Genomic DNA, 18,059 nt, shown 5'->3' with positions numbered 1-18,059 from the left:
AGGCTATTCATGTACCATATCAGAGAAACATCCCTAAATTTAAGTGACAATAGAAAGACAAGCAGCACATGTAAACTGCTCATGGTTTTCCTTATGTAAATGTCCATGGTTTCTTTTTAAAAGCACTAGTGTGATATAATTAATTTATGCTGTGGAACAAGGAACAGTTCTGGTGCTGACAGTTGCTTCTGTGCCTATTAGCTATTCATAAAACATTCAATAGCATTGGAAAGAGACTTTGAAGCAATAGGAAAAGCTTGGCAAAGCTTTTATCCTATTAAATATAAGTAGTGAAACTTCATGTTTACAGCTCCTACCACTCACTCAGACAGCAAGTTTTTCATGCTGGAAGCAGCAGCCACCCCAAGTCACACAACGCAGTTTTCTTCCATAGCCCTAATGAAAGAGGCACTTTTTGGATCCATTTTAGTTCTGAAAGGTGGGATTTACTGGTTGCAGTACAACCCAAATTGTGCTTGAGTTACACCTGAAATAACCTGAAATTACCAAATTGTTATTTAATAATGGTTTAAAGTGTTGTTATCTGAAGATGTGATTTCATTGAACCAGCTGCTTCAAAAAAGTTTATACCAGTTTCTCCTTTTATTCCCTCAAAACCCTTTGCAAAATCCTTTTTAAAATGCATCCAAATTTTCCACAAACTGGGAGTTGTTTTACAGATTTCAACCTTTGAAGCCAAGTTTAATGAGGGAAGAAAAGACATTGTCATCTATAAACAATAGCAGGGATTCTAATTCACTCTCACAGATAAGCAGCGTGAAGTACCAGATGTTTAAAAAGACAAAGGCCACCTCCTGCTCCTATGGAGTTTATAAGGCATGGCTGAAATGTGACAAAGCAAATATTAGTGTTAATGCACAGAACATATTCAAGAGTAAGATGCAATCACTCAGTTTCTCCACAACCTCAGAGTGAGGAACAAATAAACCCAGAGTGCTGAAGGCACTGACAGTTTTGTTTCTAGTAACGTTTTAATGCTGAGTGAATGGGTCTCTAAAAAAGGTTAATGAAGATTTCTAGAGATCCAAACTTGTGAAAGTGCCAACTAACACTATTTCACCTCGAGTCAGGCAGCAACTTCTCATATTTAGCATATTTTTATATCCTCTCAATCCTTCTGAACAATTTAGCTGCTTCAGTTTGAATTCTTAAGCTGCAGACAGTGAGACATCAAAGCAAGTTAGAATAAAACCCCATGTAATATATATTTGGCTTGTTCTTGTTGCTAAGCTACTAAAGCCCAGTTATGACTACAAGGCTGTTAAAGATTTGTAGCTGCATTTCTGACAAGGCAATGAGACATCAATCTAAGCATAGCAATAAAGACAATGATGAAAATCACAAACCATGCTATTTTGGTGGGGGCACAGCAACTCAGGCACCTCCAGACCTTTCCAATTCACAGTATCCATTGACCCAAGCAGCTGTTGCTGCTGCCTTTAGGTTTTCTTGTTAGGAATTCAAAACTTCGGGACATTTAAACACAGAAATTGTACTGGAAAGGGACTATCCAAAGGACTATCTCCAGTTGCTGAAATCTCATGGCTTACTGAACAAGTAGGACAGGTTGTTCATCTGCCAGATCATACCACCACCTCTGATACAGGCTACACAAACAGTTAGGAAAGTCAAATACCTGCAAGCAGACAGTGTGTAACATCTTAATTAATATACTAATGTGCCTAAGGTTTTAATGGTGGTAGCTGATAGGAATCTCAGATGAGTTCAGTGAACAAAATTCTCTGAGATACAGAACACAAGCACACACTGTAAAGCTTAATTGTTAAGACTCAACATAAGCCTGTAAAGAAGCCTTTTCTGTACACCCAAAAGGCTTCTGGTTCTTCAGTTTGTTATAAGCAAAGTCAGTTGGTTTAGTGTCCACACTTCCCCTGGTGCCACTTCTTGAAGAGGGTTTGAGCCCATTAAATCTCATGTAAAAGAAACTGAATGTGGCTTTTCTCAAATGAAGCAGCAAAGGGAATATTCCAGCAATTCCACAGCTTCATGCAACCCCCTTCAGTGAGGAATAAATATAGCTCATGTTGAGGCAAACAGATGTTGAGGCTGATAAAGGTAAATAGAACCATGTAAGAGGCAATTACCAAACAGGTTAGATAAGTCACCTGTGAATAACTTAACCCTTCAGTGAATCCAGCATTGTGTAGCCCCCTGCTGAAGGAACATGAACCACAGCATGAAAGATTCCAATTAGTTCCCAAAGCCCTGAACACATTTCTAACCAGCTCCCTCCATTTCTTATCTCTATGGCATGGAACACCATCATTGCATCCTCTTTGCATTGCTTCACTGATCTGCCAGCTTTTCTCCAAGTGAAAATGCTTTTCCTCCCTTCCCCCAAATCCCACTGTTATTCTGATCACTGGGGTAGGAAAGGAAGGGAAGAGATATTTCTCAATTATCTGGAGGAAACAGATCTGCTAGAAGAGCTCACAAAAGAAACAGAAATGACTGGTCCGTCATTAAGAGCATGGTTTATTTATGCTGTCTGACCTTACTTTATGGTCAGGTGAAGTCAGCTTAGGCAGCTACACATGTGAAACAGACAAGTGCCAGCACAAACAAGAAAGCAAACAGAAGTACAGGTCACTTACAGGACTGGGGGTCTTCTCCATGCAAAGCAGGATGCAAGGGTTTGCATTCATGGTAGTAATTGAACCAACACCACTAGTACAAATCACTTACATCTCTAAATCTCAACTTGCCCAAAAGATAAAACCTCAAAACAAGTTATGAGCACGATAAATGGTCCTAGATGAAGTTGCAACTGTTTTATTCAGGAAGTCAGGTTCGACAAGAAAGCTGCTCTTTGGAGAACATCTATAAAATTTTACCTATGCCACCAACAGATCCAAAAATGACATTTGATGAGCTCTGAAAATGAACATGTTTGGGAAAACCTGGAGGTAGAAGTCACCAGCGTCTCTCATGGCACTGACTGCACTGATTATTGACCCCTCTATGGATTCAAGTATTGACTAGTAACTTCATACGTAAACACATTTTTAACTGCAGGAAGACTGCACAAAAGAATTTATGCATTTCATGCACACAGCTTCAATCTCTGATGCCCTTTTATCATACAGATATAAAAATACAGACTTTGCATTTGAGATGCTAACCTGGAAATCCTTAAACAATGCTTTAAAGAGCCTTTAATGAACATTATTTTAGAGAATTGGTTGAGTGGTTCTGTTTCACCACAACTGAGCATGCTATGAAGCACAACTGCATGCATAAGCCAAAGCAAACATTAGCAAAGATAGAATATGCATGCATTATATATACACTTATACCATACACACACATTGTTGATTTATTCCCTCATTGAAGCATGCTCAGTCTGGTACCTCCATTCAGCTTCATGTAATGTTTTCTGGTATCTGACAGAGCACATGATTTTCTGGAGTTGATAAAGATAATACTAGGTAACACCACGGGCAGTTTATTGTAAACCTAATCACAGCACTCACCATGAATTCAACACTGTCTACTCCTATTCTAAACCCCATTACCACCCCATTATTAGCTAAAGCTATTGGTATCATGGTTTATTCATGTGGTATAAACTAGGCAGATGACATAAGACTCGCTAGTGGTTTGAAATAAATGCAGTAATTTAATAGGAAAATCCAATTTATCTAACTTTAAAGTACTGTAACCTGAAGCATTTCTCCATATATAAGAAAAAGCTTCACTGCAATCCTTTATCATCTAACATTGTTTCTAGGACACTTACCTTTTAGTAAAGAATTTAAGACTTAAATCAGATCAACATTTTCACAGAGAAAAGCAATATTAGACAGAAGATGAATGCACATAAAAATCCTTAAACACGGTCACACAACTGAATCTATGCCACAGCCAGTAACAAAAAGCCAAATCCTTTTTTACCTGATGTACTTTTAGTTGGCAAACCCTTCTTCCTCTGCCTTCAAGCAATGCAAAAAGATTCAGTTTCAGCTAACAGAAATGAGGATTACTTACCAATTTCTAACAATACAGGTGTTACCAAAGCTGTCTCCATGGCATAACAGAATTCCCTGCCAAACATTACTGCACCGTGCATCACCCACAGGCGTATCGGTATCCGGTCTATGGAGCCTTCACTAATGGTCTCCTCCCTACTTTCATTCTCCTTGTTTTCTGGTTTCTGAAGCTGTGCCACAGGTAGATCTTGAACTTGCATAGATTCCGAGTCAGCATTCTGGGGAGCCATATTCATTACCATAAAAATATATATATATTTGTTATATCTATATAAATAATACTACCATAACTCCACGAACAAATTAGGGTGTCTTCTCTTTCAGCCTCTGTTCCTCAGGCAAGTAACGCTTGTATTCCTCTTGTACAAACAGGTATCTTGCAACTTCTTGTATAGATACGAGACCTCAAGAACGAAAAGCTATTTGGTAGGAATTTCAACATATGGCTTTGCTGGTTTACTGAGAGTTAGAGTTAAAAATCCATAATTGCCATTCAGTTAATACCAGTTTCATAATTATTATTGAAGAAGTGCTGAAGGTGTTAGTCTTGCTACACAGAGGTGGAAAGGCGACACAAAGAGGTGCTCCACTGTTAATCCCCATCGAGTGGCTGATTAATCTGCAACAAAAAGCAAGCATTTCAAAATTTCAATAGCATTTCTCAGGATATTGTGCCCCCCCACCCCCCTTAACCATATACCCTATTTCCTGCTTAATGCTTTCCATTGTCCTTGCCTACCGTAGGGTCTCTTATTCCACATTCCCTCCTACCTCTGGACTTTCCATTGAAATGCAGTTACTCCTCAGATTTAAACACTGCTTGATTGTACTTGTGAGTTCCTCCAGACCGTGGTGCTGCACAAAGCCAGAGATCAGTGCATTTGCCTGAGATCCTCAGAGCACTGAGCACAAGACTAACAGATTCTGGGAAATTTACTGCAGGTTCCATTTCAGACACAGCATAGGATATTCCAGTACTATGCCAGGAAGATGATTCATCCATTACCATTTACTCACTGGCCACACAGACATCAACGTCTGTCAACTTTTGGAAGTTGCCAGTTTCTTTGCAGCATCCTTCACACCATCTTATGAAGCTATCCCTCAAGCATGAGCAAAAATAAGCCATTAGAAAGATAACTTTAAAGATTGATATTTAAATTTCTAATGAAGATACAGTTAGCACAGGCATCAATCTTCACTTACTCCCACATCCTATGAGGTTTCTTAAGCCCATGAAAATAGAATGATGACTATCTTCTACCATACATTTAATTATTAAAATGTATTCCAATCAAGATAAGCTTCTACATTCCCCCCTCCTTTGTGCATAGACAAAGTCTAAACTGACAGACATATTGTACCATGTCAGTCAAAATGTGTTTAAGCACTTGAGAAGAAAGCACTTTATTAAAAGTCAGATTACATCATGTTTGTACTAATGTTTGTACTAGAAGGATGCATATTAACATCTCTGCACACAGTATGACTGCACATTCAGGGGAATGGTTCCACAAGGCGCTGGCTTTGGCAACAGAGCTGGCCTAAGAAGTCCCCACACTGCAGCTCCTGCCCCTTCAGCAGTGGCTACAAAAAACTGTGTGTGGGTCAGAGCATAAACCAGATCATAAAGTGGTGAACCTAAAAATGAACATTAAGAAGAGCATGATGTGTTTGGGCTTTAAAGCACATCCCAACAGCAACTGCTTCAACACGACCTGACACACTGCTCTACTAGAAGAGCAGCATAGGAACATCATCTTCTGCGCTCCCTCCCACTGATACCCTCCTTCCAGCTGTACCCCCCAGGCAGTTTACTGAGTGCATTTGGTTCTTCCTTTCACAGAATCCCAGACTGGTTTGAGTTGGAAGCGACCTTAAAGCTCATCCAGTTCCAACCCCCTGCCACAGGCAGGGACACCTTCCACTAGAGCAGCTTGCTCCAAGCCCCTGTGTCCAACCTGGCCTTGAACACTGCCAGGGATGGGGCAGCTGCAGCTTCTCTGGGCACCCTGTGCCAGGGCCTCAGCACCCTCACAGGGAAGAAGTTCCCCCTAACAGTTCATTCCAATCTCCCCTCTGTCAGGTTAAAGCCATTCCCCCTTGTCCTATCCCTATATGCCCATGTAAAGAGTCCTTCAGATTTCTTGTAGGCCCTCTTTAGAATCTTCTTCTGTTTGGGTTTTTTCTCCTCCCATGCTCCCCAAGATTACTGGAGTGCTCCAATTTGATCCCCTCAATAACAACTTAATACAATAATTTGCTTTGGAGCTACTCAAACCTTGAAATCACATGAGAGAAGTTAGAATAACTTACTGAACTCAAGTGCTATAAGCACAGTTTTAAGCTCCAACTTTTAATCTGTAAGCATTAAATAGCTCAGAACAAAAAAGACTCAGGAAAGTATTTCTCCATCAACTCAGAATTAACAGCAGGAGTTGAGATGCGCAGCCTGGGGTTACTGCGTTATGGCACAAACAGGCACCTATTCAAGTTCTGCATAAACACCTTGTTTTTATAAAGGTTTTTGTTTCCATCAGTCAGGGTTTGGATTTGCTGAGCTCCTGCATGCAGCAGAGTCCATCTGCCTCCTTCCAGTAGCGAGTACAGTGTTGAACTTGCATCAGGAGGGGAAGGGATGTGATTCTCTTACTTTGCTTTAGTGCCCAAGGTTCCACTTTAAGCCTTGAAGGGCTATTAAAGTTACCATAAATAGGAAGTTAAGTAGAGTGTGTATTAAAAGAAACACACTTCCACTTCTCATAACACAAGTTCTGGGTGAGGAAAACTTAGGAAATCTAGGTTCCAGAGAAGGAGCAATTATTTTAATTACAGACTAGTCATAAAACATTTAATTGCTGGCAGAGTCAGGCAAGGTTACATGCAGTAGAATGTAAAAGTTTAAATATCAGCTCTTATTATTCAGAAATCACTCAGAACACATGTGTTATATTCCAGACTATGGCTCACGGATAACACTCCTGCACAAGATGTTTTTAAAGTCTCTAATGCCTTCTTACACTTATTTTCCCCTCCTGTCACTCTGTATGAAGGATTTAACTCCATTTCCCTCCACACCTCATTTAATGCACAGTTCCAGGGTAGCAGAACAGAGAGGAAGGCAGTTAATCACAGCAGAATGTTTTATGATGCCTACAGACGCAAGCAGGATGACACCAGGCTGGGAGCATTTGTCACTGGGAAGGGTAAAGAGACAGGAAAAAAAGAGGGTATCTGAGATTAAGCTCATTTGAGCCTGACTCTTAAGGGATGACTGAAAATGTTTTTCTGGAAGTGGAAGATGATGGGGAGAGATGAGATAATATAAGACACAGGAATAATGGATGATAGATGGAGGTAGACTTTGAAACTGTAATTGACACAGATAAGAACAACAAGAGATTTTAAACATGCCAGAAACAGCAGTTAAAGCATTCAAGTGCAACAGCAAGAGGCTCAATGGACAGGTTTTATCTAAAGGAACAGAGAATTACTGTTCCATTATGTCAATTCTGTGGGAATTGTTCTTCCTGCAGCACTTTCATCTGCCTCCAAGTGCACATCTAATACAAGAGCCAGAGAATAACAAGAGCTTCTCAGAAAGGTCTTCCAGCTCTTCCACAAGCTCTGCTAGGTTGTGCTCATACTCATTTTAGACTGATTCAGATTGTGCTGCTGCTCCTTCCAAGTTCACTTAGAATTTGGCAACTACAAATAGTGGCATTCTTCCTTATCAGAATGGGAGATAGTCATTAACCTGCTGGAACCATCACAGAAACTTCTCTGCAGCACAGAACTCCAAAGTAAATGGCATCTAAAGAGGAGCTGGATTGAAGGAAGGTATTTTTTCATGTTTGTTGGCTACTAAAACCAAACCTGAATTGACAGTATATTCTTTTGAACTGAGGTATTGAATATCCATGATAATTTCCAATAGTCCCTTTACTCCTGTGATTCAAATGCTTCATTGTGTGGAGTCCACCTCAGAAATAAGCCAGCATTAATATCATGAAAATGATGAATTAGGCTTACATTTTACCTGTCATTCAAGCAGACTGGGTACTAAGAGAGCACAGGAGAGAGAGGCATAGTAATAAAAAGTGTAGAAACCTTTCAACCATCCCTTTCCAACCACGTAGCACCTAAAGATAATCATTTTAAAAGGTAAACTGGCCCATAAAACAGCAGTTATCCCAAGAAGCTGAGACCACATCCCCATTCTGCCATGCACTCTCACCATACTTTCCATAAAGCTTTAAAAGGCATCTTACTGTGAGGGTGCTGAGGCACTGGCACAGGGTGCCCAGAGAAGCTGCGGCTGCCCCATCCCTGGCAGTGTTCAAGGCCAGGTTGGACACAGGGGCTTGGAGCAAGCTGCTCTAGTGGAAGGTGTCCCTGCCTGTGGCAGGGGTTGGAACTGGATGAGCTTTAAGATCCCTTCACACCCAAACCACTCTGGGATTTTATGGTTTTCATGACTAACAAGGAAGTAGAATGAAGAATTTCAGCTGTGGGAACAGGTTCGTGTTGGGCATTGTACTGCAGCTGGGTATGAAGGGAAGTGCAGCCACAGAAATATTGCTGATCATGCAAAATGTTAACAGCAGGAGGGCACTGATGACACCAGCTCTTCAACCTAATTGCACATGTTTTACTTTGACCTTTGGTCACATTGCAACAATGACAAAACCTATAAAGGGGTAGTTAATATTTCAACAAAATATGCAAGTAATATATCCTGAGAACTGATCTGTAAGCAAAATGTCACAAAAACTGCTCAAATTGCTTGTAATCTGTTATACTTTTATACTGGACACCAGATTCAACTGCACAGAGTGCTGGGCCATCTTGGCTATACCATGTTTTACCAAGAAAGGTTGGACTAAATGATCCATGAGGTCCCTTCCAACCTGGGATTCTATGATTCCACCTAGACACAAGTCATGACATGACTATAAAGCATAGAAACAAGTTATATCATAGTAATCCTGTGCCTCAAATAGGCAGCATTTACAGATAAAGAACATGACCCATCAGAGAACCAAAGGAAAATTGCTGCTTTTCTTTAGGGTTTTCCAAAAAGAGGAAGAATAAGGTCATATTTGTGGCCCATAAAGTTCAGTGGTTTTGTTTTCCCTAGCGAGCACTGAGATGCTAGAGATGCACAAAAAGCCCACACTAGATCATTATGCAACACAAAGCCTTGGGCAAGTGACTCCTATCACACTTCTCAGTGTGTTTTGTTAGGTCAGGACTGAAGAGGTTGACAAGCAGTGTTTTTCCATTTGTGATCCAGTCTTCTGACCTCCAGATGATGCTGACTGCACCCAGCAATACCCAAATAAACAGGGTTAACAGTGATCCTGCCCAAATCTTTGAAGACTGAACTATATTTAATGCATGTTGCCAGACATCTTTTGCTAACAAGGAATAGGAATGTTCTGTTTGACAAGCAGCTCAGTTTTCTGAACCAGTGCCAAAGCATGTGACTCTAATCACACATGAGCTTTATTAAGCAGTAACAAACCTTGGCAAGTGGATAAAGAGTTAAATGGACCCAACATGGATACCATAAGAAAACTTCCAGTCTTTTAGAGGGCTTTCTTCCTCTGAAGCTATTAGGCAATCCTGAAGGCATTTACTGGTGTAAGAAACAACTCATTTCAGCAGGGTAGGTGTGCACTAGATACTGAATCCCAAGTCCTGAAGGGAAAACAAAAAGCATAGACAAACTGGAATGAACAAAGTGAAATGGATGGAAACAGTTCTGTCCAAACGCCATGGAATTCCTAAGGGAACAAGGAGGGGACCGAGCTGAAACAAACTACCCCCTTCTCTTATCCTGGACTTAAAGTTTACTGCATTAACTTCAAACCCTTACTTAGCCATCTCTTGTTTTCAAGATGTGCCTACAACATGATTATTACATTCTTTTACATGCAGGTCAGCTTGATCAAAGTCTCCTCAAATCATGGTGAAGAGCTGCATTCAGGTTTGCTCCACAGTGATGCAGGAAATATTCCTGCTCAAACAAATACTCTACAATTGAAAAGAACTTATTCTTCTTGACTTTGAAAGGTTGAAGAGACACCTTGAGCCATCACTGCACATAAAGGTCACTGTTTACCACTAATTGCATAAGCGAAAATAATCCTATGAGTCTATGAAAAGAGCTATGAACTGATTCTTACAGGATTTAACCAGGCATTAATTATTCCAGTCACAGCTGCCATTGGATCACTAACATATCCTGATGCCACATTCTGCACCACCATTAAGAAAGCCATAAACTACAAGAAAACAAGGTTAGTGTACACCTACTTCATGAAATATTCTAATGTTTGACTGGAAAACACAAGTTTTAGAGTTCAGAAGCTAAAGTCTAATATGACAAGTTTCCCTTTCCTCTCAGTCTCTTACACCTCACCTTCCTTCAGTTCCCCAATGAGTACAGACATGCACACTAGTAACCAAGCTGTAGGTTGCCCAGAGAAGCTGTGGCTGCCCATTCCTGGCAGTGTTCAAGGCCAGGTTGGACAGGGCTTGAAGCAACCTGCTCTAGTGGAAAGTGTCCCTGTCTGTGGCAGGGGGCTGGAACTGTAAGATCCCTTCCAACCCAAGCCATTCTATGATTCTATTTCACCTGTGAATCACGTGAGGGTGACAAGCCTATGATTTCCCAGTCATGTCATTTATTTGTCAAGATACTTTTTCTGCCAAGTTGGTTTCTGCTAAGGTTTGCAAGTAATCTGGCCATCTCTTGGAAAGCCATCTAGACTGATTGAAGAATAGCATTAATATTAGCATTGGAAAGAAAGACATTCTGAGTTTATCTGGCTTTTACTCAGACTAAATAAAATGTTTGGCTGAACGCTTGTACCCCTATGCTGCAGACAAGCATCACTTCTTATTCCTTCCACGATTAAACACAAAATGGACATTGGGTTCTGCTTCAGCATCTGACTGGCTTGCAAAATGATACTTGGACTTGTGCCTTTTCAAGAGGAAAATGGCATTTATCCAAGGATAATTACTAATGTTTTGAGTTCAAGTCCTCTGGTGCTCCACAATGCCAAGAGACAAATAGCATGCTGCTGTGAAAGAACAGCTCTTAAAGGCAAGGATGACCTTCATCCTCTTGCAAGCCACCTCAAAAGCCTCACAGGGATTTGCCTATTCTCTAAATACATTAAAAATTATTCCACAAGATGCAAATGCAACTCATTTTGTACAGATGACTGCTCTAATATTTTGTTCTATAGATCTGCAATAGGGACAGTAGTTTCTACTATTTGGGTCCAGAGAAGGGCAACATCACTGGTGCAGGGCCTGGAGCGCAAGTGTGATGGGGAACAGCTGAGGGACCTGGGGGGGGGGGTGTCAGTCTGGAGAAGAGAAGGTTCAGGGGGGACCTGATCACTCCCTACAACTGCCTGATAGGAGGATGGGGGGGGGGGGTGGTGTCGGTCTCTGCTCCCAGGGAACAAGTGACAGGACAAGAGGAAACGGCCTCAAGCTGCACCAGAGCAGGTTTAGATGGAGCTGAGGAACAATTCCTTCCCCAAAGGGTGCTCAGGCATTGGAACAGGCTGTCCAGGGCAGTGCTGGAGTCACTGGCCCTGCAAGTGTTCACACACCATGTAGATGAGGCCCCCAGTGCCATGGGTTAGTGGTGGCCTTGGCAGTGCTGGGGAAGAGATGGACTTGATGATGTTAAAGGTCTTTTCCAACCTCATTGATCCTATGATTCTACTATAAAGACAGTAGCAGCTGAAACCAAATAGATCCTGCTTGCAGTACAAACCTGATCAGAGCTTCAAATCGTAACAGTAAACTATACTTTGCTAGGACAGGCTGTTTTGCTAGCAAGGGTAGTTTTGTTTTACAGTCAGCTGCTTGCATAGGAATAGCACATAAAATACATTACCTGCTTACACTACAGGTTGCTCAATCGAAACTGGAGTAAACAAGTACTTCCTCTTCTTTGCCCCAGGTTCCTTACTCCCACCCCGTTCTGCACAGCCACACAAGCCTGTGGTAGTGAACCAGTGTAACCAATACAGGTTGGAAACGAAGCTGACAACAACACGTCCAAGAAGCTAAATAAATCCTTGATAGAGTCACATTGGTTTTATCTGATTGCATGGCTGCATGGATCCACACGGTATGGGAGTAGTAAGGAATGGGAGCAGCTACAAGTAGCAGTAACACCAAAGCCTGTGTGAAATTGCAGGTCACAAGGATAAACCAAGTTGTAGGCGGATTGCTGCAGCTACAAGGTCAAAAAGCAGATCCACCTGCCTAGTTCAAGATGCCTCATTTCCACAAGGCAGCCAGAGGATCTCCTGTCATGCTGGGAGGGCTATCATGTACTCTGCCTCCTATACGTGCCAGATGCAAGGCAGAACTTCACTTGCTTAGCCAACAGGCAGCTATTTGCACCCGGTTGTTTGCGGCTCTGTTGCTAATTATTAGTGGCTGTTTATAGTAACAGAACTGGCCACAGGGAAGTTTCTTTGGCCCATGTCAAGACTCAAGTGTTCAGTCACCACAGGAGGAAGAAAAGCATGTAGAAAACATACCTGGAGGGTTTAAGCCCAGCTGGACAAATAATGCTCAACTTACCAAGTTCAGCAAAGGGGCTGTATCCTTCTGTGGGTTAAGGTGTTCCTTAAGTTTAGACTCAAAAAATCCTGTGACTTTCTAGAAGCACCAACATATAGATGAGTCATGAGGCCTCTGGTTCAAAAGGGCAGCAATTACAGGCAGGTATTTGTTTAAATTGCTATTCAGACTTCTCACACAGTTAAATGCAAACATGATTTTTAGACAGGCTGAGAAAGTTGGGGTTGCTCAGCCTGGAGAAGGCTGCGTGGAGACCTCAGAGCAGCTTCCAGTGTCTGAAGGGGGCTATAAGGATGCTGGGGAGGGACCCTTCATCAGGGACTGTAGTGATAGGACAAGGGGTAACGGGTTCAAACTGAAACAGGGGAAGTTCAGGTTGGAGATAAGGCAGAAGCTCTTCCCTGTGAGGGTGCTGAGGCGCTGGCACAGGGTGCCCAGAGAAGCTGTGGCTGCCCCATCCCTGGCAGTGTTCAAGGCCAGGTTGGACACAGGGGCTTGGAGCAAGCTGCTCTAGTGGAAGGTGTCCCTGTCCGTGGCAGGAGGTTGAAGCTGGATGAGCTTTAAGATGCCTTCCAACCCAAACCATTCTATGATACTGGTTTCTAAACCCAGGACTGTATTAACCCTATCAGAGGGAGAAGGCTATACTTATTCATGAGTAACTTTTACAAACTGCAACTATACTACACATTACTTAACACCAGACCCAGCTATGAGCAACATTACTGCAGATCCCAAGAGGAAAGTCAACCTCCGATTTTAAAATAGTCTTACATTAAACTGGACTAACCTGTTTTGAATCACTAAAAGCCTGCCAAAGAAGAAAGGTTAAGGCTAACTGGGTGCAATAAGGAACCACATTTGACATTTAGTTCATCATTCAGGTAATCAAAGGCACTGAAACACAACAGCATAAACCAGCTTGTTCTACAAGGATACCATGCCTAAAGAATGACTGACACTGAATGGAGGCTTAGATGAGATTCTGAGCAAGTTCATCTTGAAAACTGATATTTAAAACACAAAAGCCAAAGGCAGCCACTGGAACCAGCACGGTGCTTTTGCATCATGACCTACTTTTGAGGCTGTCACACAATATAGGCCATGGAAACCAGATTTGGGAGGAGGGAAATCAATCTGCAGGACATTGCACATTAAGTCAATATGGAGCAATCCACTTCACCGGGAAAAGCAGCATTTATTCCACTTCTTGCAATGCAAACTTTTGCCTCTTCACACACAGGAATCCAGCTGAAGCCTTTTCCTACCTCTGCCTTGCTGTTGTTTAATTCAGGGCATGGCTTTTGGAAACTGTATTAATCTAAGAGAGGGAAATGCTTCTGGCAGCTCTTTACTCTTAAAGCTGAGCATCTGACATCCTCAACTCCCATCACCCCAAAATACAGCAGCAAGGGCATATGCTGCTTCATTTTGAAAGGGTTAATGAAGACTTGCTGCACCTTTCCCAGGTATGTATGCAAAATTCCAGAAAGTATTAAAACCTGACATAAACAACTCCCAACTCCAGCCCTACTAATATTAAATCTTCCATAGGATTTTCTGCTTACTTCTGCATGGCCTTGACTAGAAGCCCTCTTGGTTTTTAGGACCCTCTTTCCACTCCCTTCCAGCTGAGTCAGAAAAAGACCAAGAGCAAGACTTTGGCTCATGCTGGAAGATGTGCTGACATAGTCACAGGCAGCAAACTCCCCTGATGGGGTTTTTCTTGCTCAGATATGCTGAAAGGAACAGAGAGCTTAAGACATAAGGTGGAAAGATGAAGGTCCTCATGACATCAGGGGGAACATCTCTGCAAAACAGAGCTATTTTCTCTGGGCATAAATAGCAAGAGAAACTTTACCAGCTAGCAAAAGATATAACACCTAGGACCAGTGATGCTGGTAGAGCGGGCATGAGGAAGCAGCTTCACACTACAAAGAGGCATGCCTTACTCATCTCCAAGCAGCAGGTTCTACCTCCAAAATTAGATAAAGTTTAAAGGCAAGATAGTAAGTACTAACAGCTAAGTACTTTCAAAACCAAACATAACAACCTAGTCACCACATAAGCACAAAGAACTCAAAGAATCATGGAGATGCTCAGGCCAGAATGCAAATATGCTGTGATGGTCTGACACTGCCACAAACTGTAGAATGGTTTGGGTTGGAAGGGACCTTAAAGCTCCTCCAGTTCCAATCCCCTGCCATGGGCAGGGGCATCTCACACTAGAGCAGACTGCTTCAAGTCCCATCCAACCTGGTCTTGAAATAACTTGCACTAAGAAAATCCACTGATTTGGTCAAATAGGCACTTTATTTTTGCAAGTTCTTTCACCAAGGCTGTCCTCCTGATTGCACAGTGTCAGAAACTAAGTATAACACCAGCACAAGCGCTGGCAAATTGCTCTCTAGAATGAGCAATACTTTCTATAACAGGCTGAGACTCGTGTTTTGCATGAATATTCATCTGTAAAAAACAGTCAAGCTGCTTATTTAGTCTGTATATGCAAAGTTAGACGTCTCTTGCAGATCTCACTGCACCTAAGATGAAGAGTGCAATGCTTCATTTCCATGTACTGGCATTTGAATTATATTCACTGAAGATTTGCAGGCTGCTTAAGAAACCCAAATACTGCCAGAATATGTATTAGACAATTACAGAAGCTATTCAATAGATCAAGACAAGAAAGAGCAGTGTAGATCTTCCTAAGCTGCCTCCCTCTAGCATATCATTAACATCTACAAAGTAATTTATTGGAATTAGCTCCAATTACCAGTCCCTAAACACATTTCCATCAATCCGTCTCAGAAAACTTTGTTAAAGTTGGCTTTTGAAAGCATCTATGAGATTTTGTTCACCCCCCAACAAAGACAGAGTTAACCACAACAACATAGGAGAGGGTTTCTCACATTTCAGATTGTCTGAAGGGTTTGTAAACAACTATATGTAATGGGTTAGATCATCATCTTTAGTTCCCAGAACCACAGAATGGTTTGAGTTGGAAGAAACCTTAGAAATCACCCAGTTCCAACCCCCCACAATTGGTGGTGGGTAATACCTTCACTGCAATACAGGCTAAAAATGATGCTTTAGCTCTGCCCTTTGCCTTTCAGAAAAGGTAGTTTCAATCCATGCTGCTCAAGTTCATTAGAAAACACAGCCCCTCAAAAAAAAGTTTAAGACAATCCCCTTAATTGTATAATGTCAGCTCACCTTCAGCAACCACCTCATCACAATCATCTTGTACTAGATACTCTCATTTTGCCTTCTTGGAGTGTGCTCACAGACCAAACTGGCACAGCATCACTATGCTACCTTGGTAATAAGCAACTCTTTACAGCCTAACCTGCATTTTGAACCTGAACTGATTCAGGAGGATTGCTGGAAACTGCCTCTTGTCAGTGTAAAGGAGAGATCCCTTCCTCACCTCTGCATAGCTTCCCTCTGCCTGGGCCAAGGAAAATACTCTCCCATCCCCTGATGGAGTGTTAGATGGAGCCGAGTGTTGAAAGGAAGGAAAAAAAGCATTTAGAGATAAGTATTTCATTCTTACTGACTTCCTCCCTGGCATCCAAGGAGGGCCAACTCCTCCTGACACAACCACAAGTCAAGGGGTGCAGTGAAATAGCAGCTCTCCAGCTACACGACCTCAGGCCTGAGATGTATTAAGTGGTATTAATAAAAGGAAACAGGTTAGAGCAGCAGTTCCATGGTGCAGCACCTTTGGAAAGCATCTTTAGTGCCTCCTTTTAGAAGTACATGTGACTACAATCAAGCATTGGAAAAGTACACTCCATAAAGAGTAGAGCTGGAGCACTTGAGCAGATCTCTTCTTGAGTGTTTCACATCATCCCAAATACCAGTATGACAGACACTTATGTTCATTGCCATGAAGCATAGCTGTTTGATTTGATTTCTCAGTTATTTAAACAAACATCTGAACTGACCGAGCAGTGATGCATTACCCATGTATTTTAACTAAAGAAACAGAATTGAGAACCTCCTCTTAACGCCCATCATTAATCAAAGTAATAAATCATAAGAATACCAGAGAAACACTGTTTGGCCAATAATATGGATAAATTGGTGCTTAGAAGTGTTGCAACACCACTGATTTCAGACTGTATCTACAGTATTTGAGAACAATACAGGAAGAACTTCTGCAAACAATACTTTCAGTAAAGTAGGTGAGACACTCCATTGAGGAGCTAACACCCTGTAGGAGAATAAAATACAGGTAATGAACAAATAGCACCTCCTATATGAAAGGCTGAGAACACTGGGGCTGTTCAGCCTGGAAAAGAGAAGCTGCGTGGAGACCTCAGAGCAGCTTCCAGGATCTGAAGGGGGCTACAAGGATGCTTGGGGAAGGACTCTTCATTAGGGACTGTAGTGATAGGACAAGGGGTGATGGGCTGAAACTTGAACAGGGGAGATTTCAGTTGGATATAAGGAAGGAATTCTTTACTATGAGGGTACTGAGGCAGTGGAACAGGTTGCCCAAAGAAGTTGTGAACGCTCCATCCCTGGCAGTGTTCAAGGCCAGGTTGGACAGAGCCTTTGGCAACATGGTCTAGTGTGAGGCATCCATGCCCATGGCAGGGGCTTGGAACTGGATGACCTTAAGGTCCTTTCAAACCCAAACCATTCTATGATTCTAACCCTCTGGCCAACAGAACATATTTACAAAGCATCCAACACAGTCTGTTTACAAAACCATCTGATTTAGACATCTGGGTTATGAGCTGTAGAAGCTGGTGAGCACGCTCAAGAGCGGTTCCATCAGGACATACTTTGATTTTGGACTGTGAACAAATGCTGTTTCAGTCCTGTGTTTTGCCAAGCTGTAGCCCTGTCAGAACTGGCAGGAGAAGATATTTACTGACACACACACTAAAATAACAAGAGGATACAAGTGCTTGCTTGGCAGTTGAACTTGAAACATAAAAGCCTGCTAGCAGGGGAATATTTAAGAGGACACAGACCTCTCCCATTTGTGACTTTGTAGAGCTATGAAACCCTTGTCAAAGGCTTCTCAGAATTTACCCAAATTTACTTCATTTGGGAACTGCTTTCATCCACTCTGTTCTTATAGGATGCACAAGCTCCAGCCTCTTTAGATGCCGCTTTAACATATGCATCTGGACCTCTATGGGATGAGACCTGCAGCAGCTCTGTACCAAAGCTGAAGCACTTTAATAGTGTGCTGTCACAACAATCACAACCAGTGCAATCACAACAGCAGTTATCATGACAGTCACCTTCAGCAGGTGAAAAGTTAACACATCTCAGTCTAGCTTTAGTCCTGTCACATTCAATCAATTCCATCATGCTCTGTCAGTCCATCAACTTTTCCTGTAGGCTTGCTGAAAAATATATAGCTGCCGTCCTTCAAGGGAAGCT

The 18,059-nt window shown here is 42.0% G+C and overlaps 1 protein-coding gene across 4 annotated transcripts in view; it reads right to left on the bottom strand.

Moving 5' to 3' along the window:
• SLC45A4 (solute carrier family 45 member 4) overlaps positions 1 to 18,059 on the bottom strand; it is an 84,121-nt gene that overhangs the window by 29,990 nt on the left and 36,072 nt on the right. For 3 of the 4 annotated variants that reach the window (XM_057429756.1, XM_057429755.1, XM_057429754.1), the window contains exon 2: positions 4,030 to 4,650. In XM_057429756.1, coding sequence (XP_057285739.1) covers positions 4,030 to 4,273 — 244 coding nt within the window. In that variant the 5' untranslated portion in view covers positions 4,274 to 4,650. Of the gene's footprint in view, positions 1 to 4,029; positions 4,651 to 12,613; positions 12,866 to 18,059 lie in introns of those variants that run through there. The other variant, XM_057429757.1, reaches the window with a different exon arrangement.

This window comes from Pezoporus wallicus, unplaced genomic scaffold, assembly GCF_028554395.1.
Source record: "Pezoporus wallicus isolate ANWC-B61680 ecotype Strahan unplaced genomic scaffold, APGP_CSIRO_Pwel_v1 contig_7545, whole genome shotgun sequence".
NCBI lineage: Eukaryota > Metazoa > Chordata > Aves > Psittaciformes > Psittacidae > Pezoporus > Pezoporus wallicus.
The sequence above is the reverse complement of the archived record's forward strand: the minus strand, read 5'-3'. Positions and strand labels throughout refer to the sequence as shown.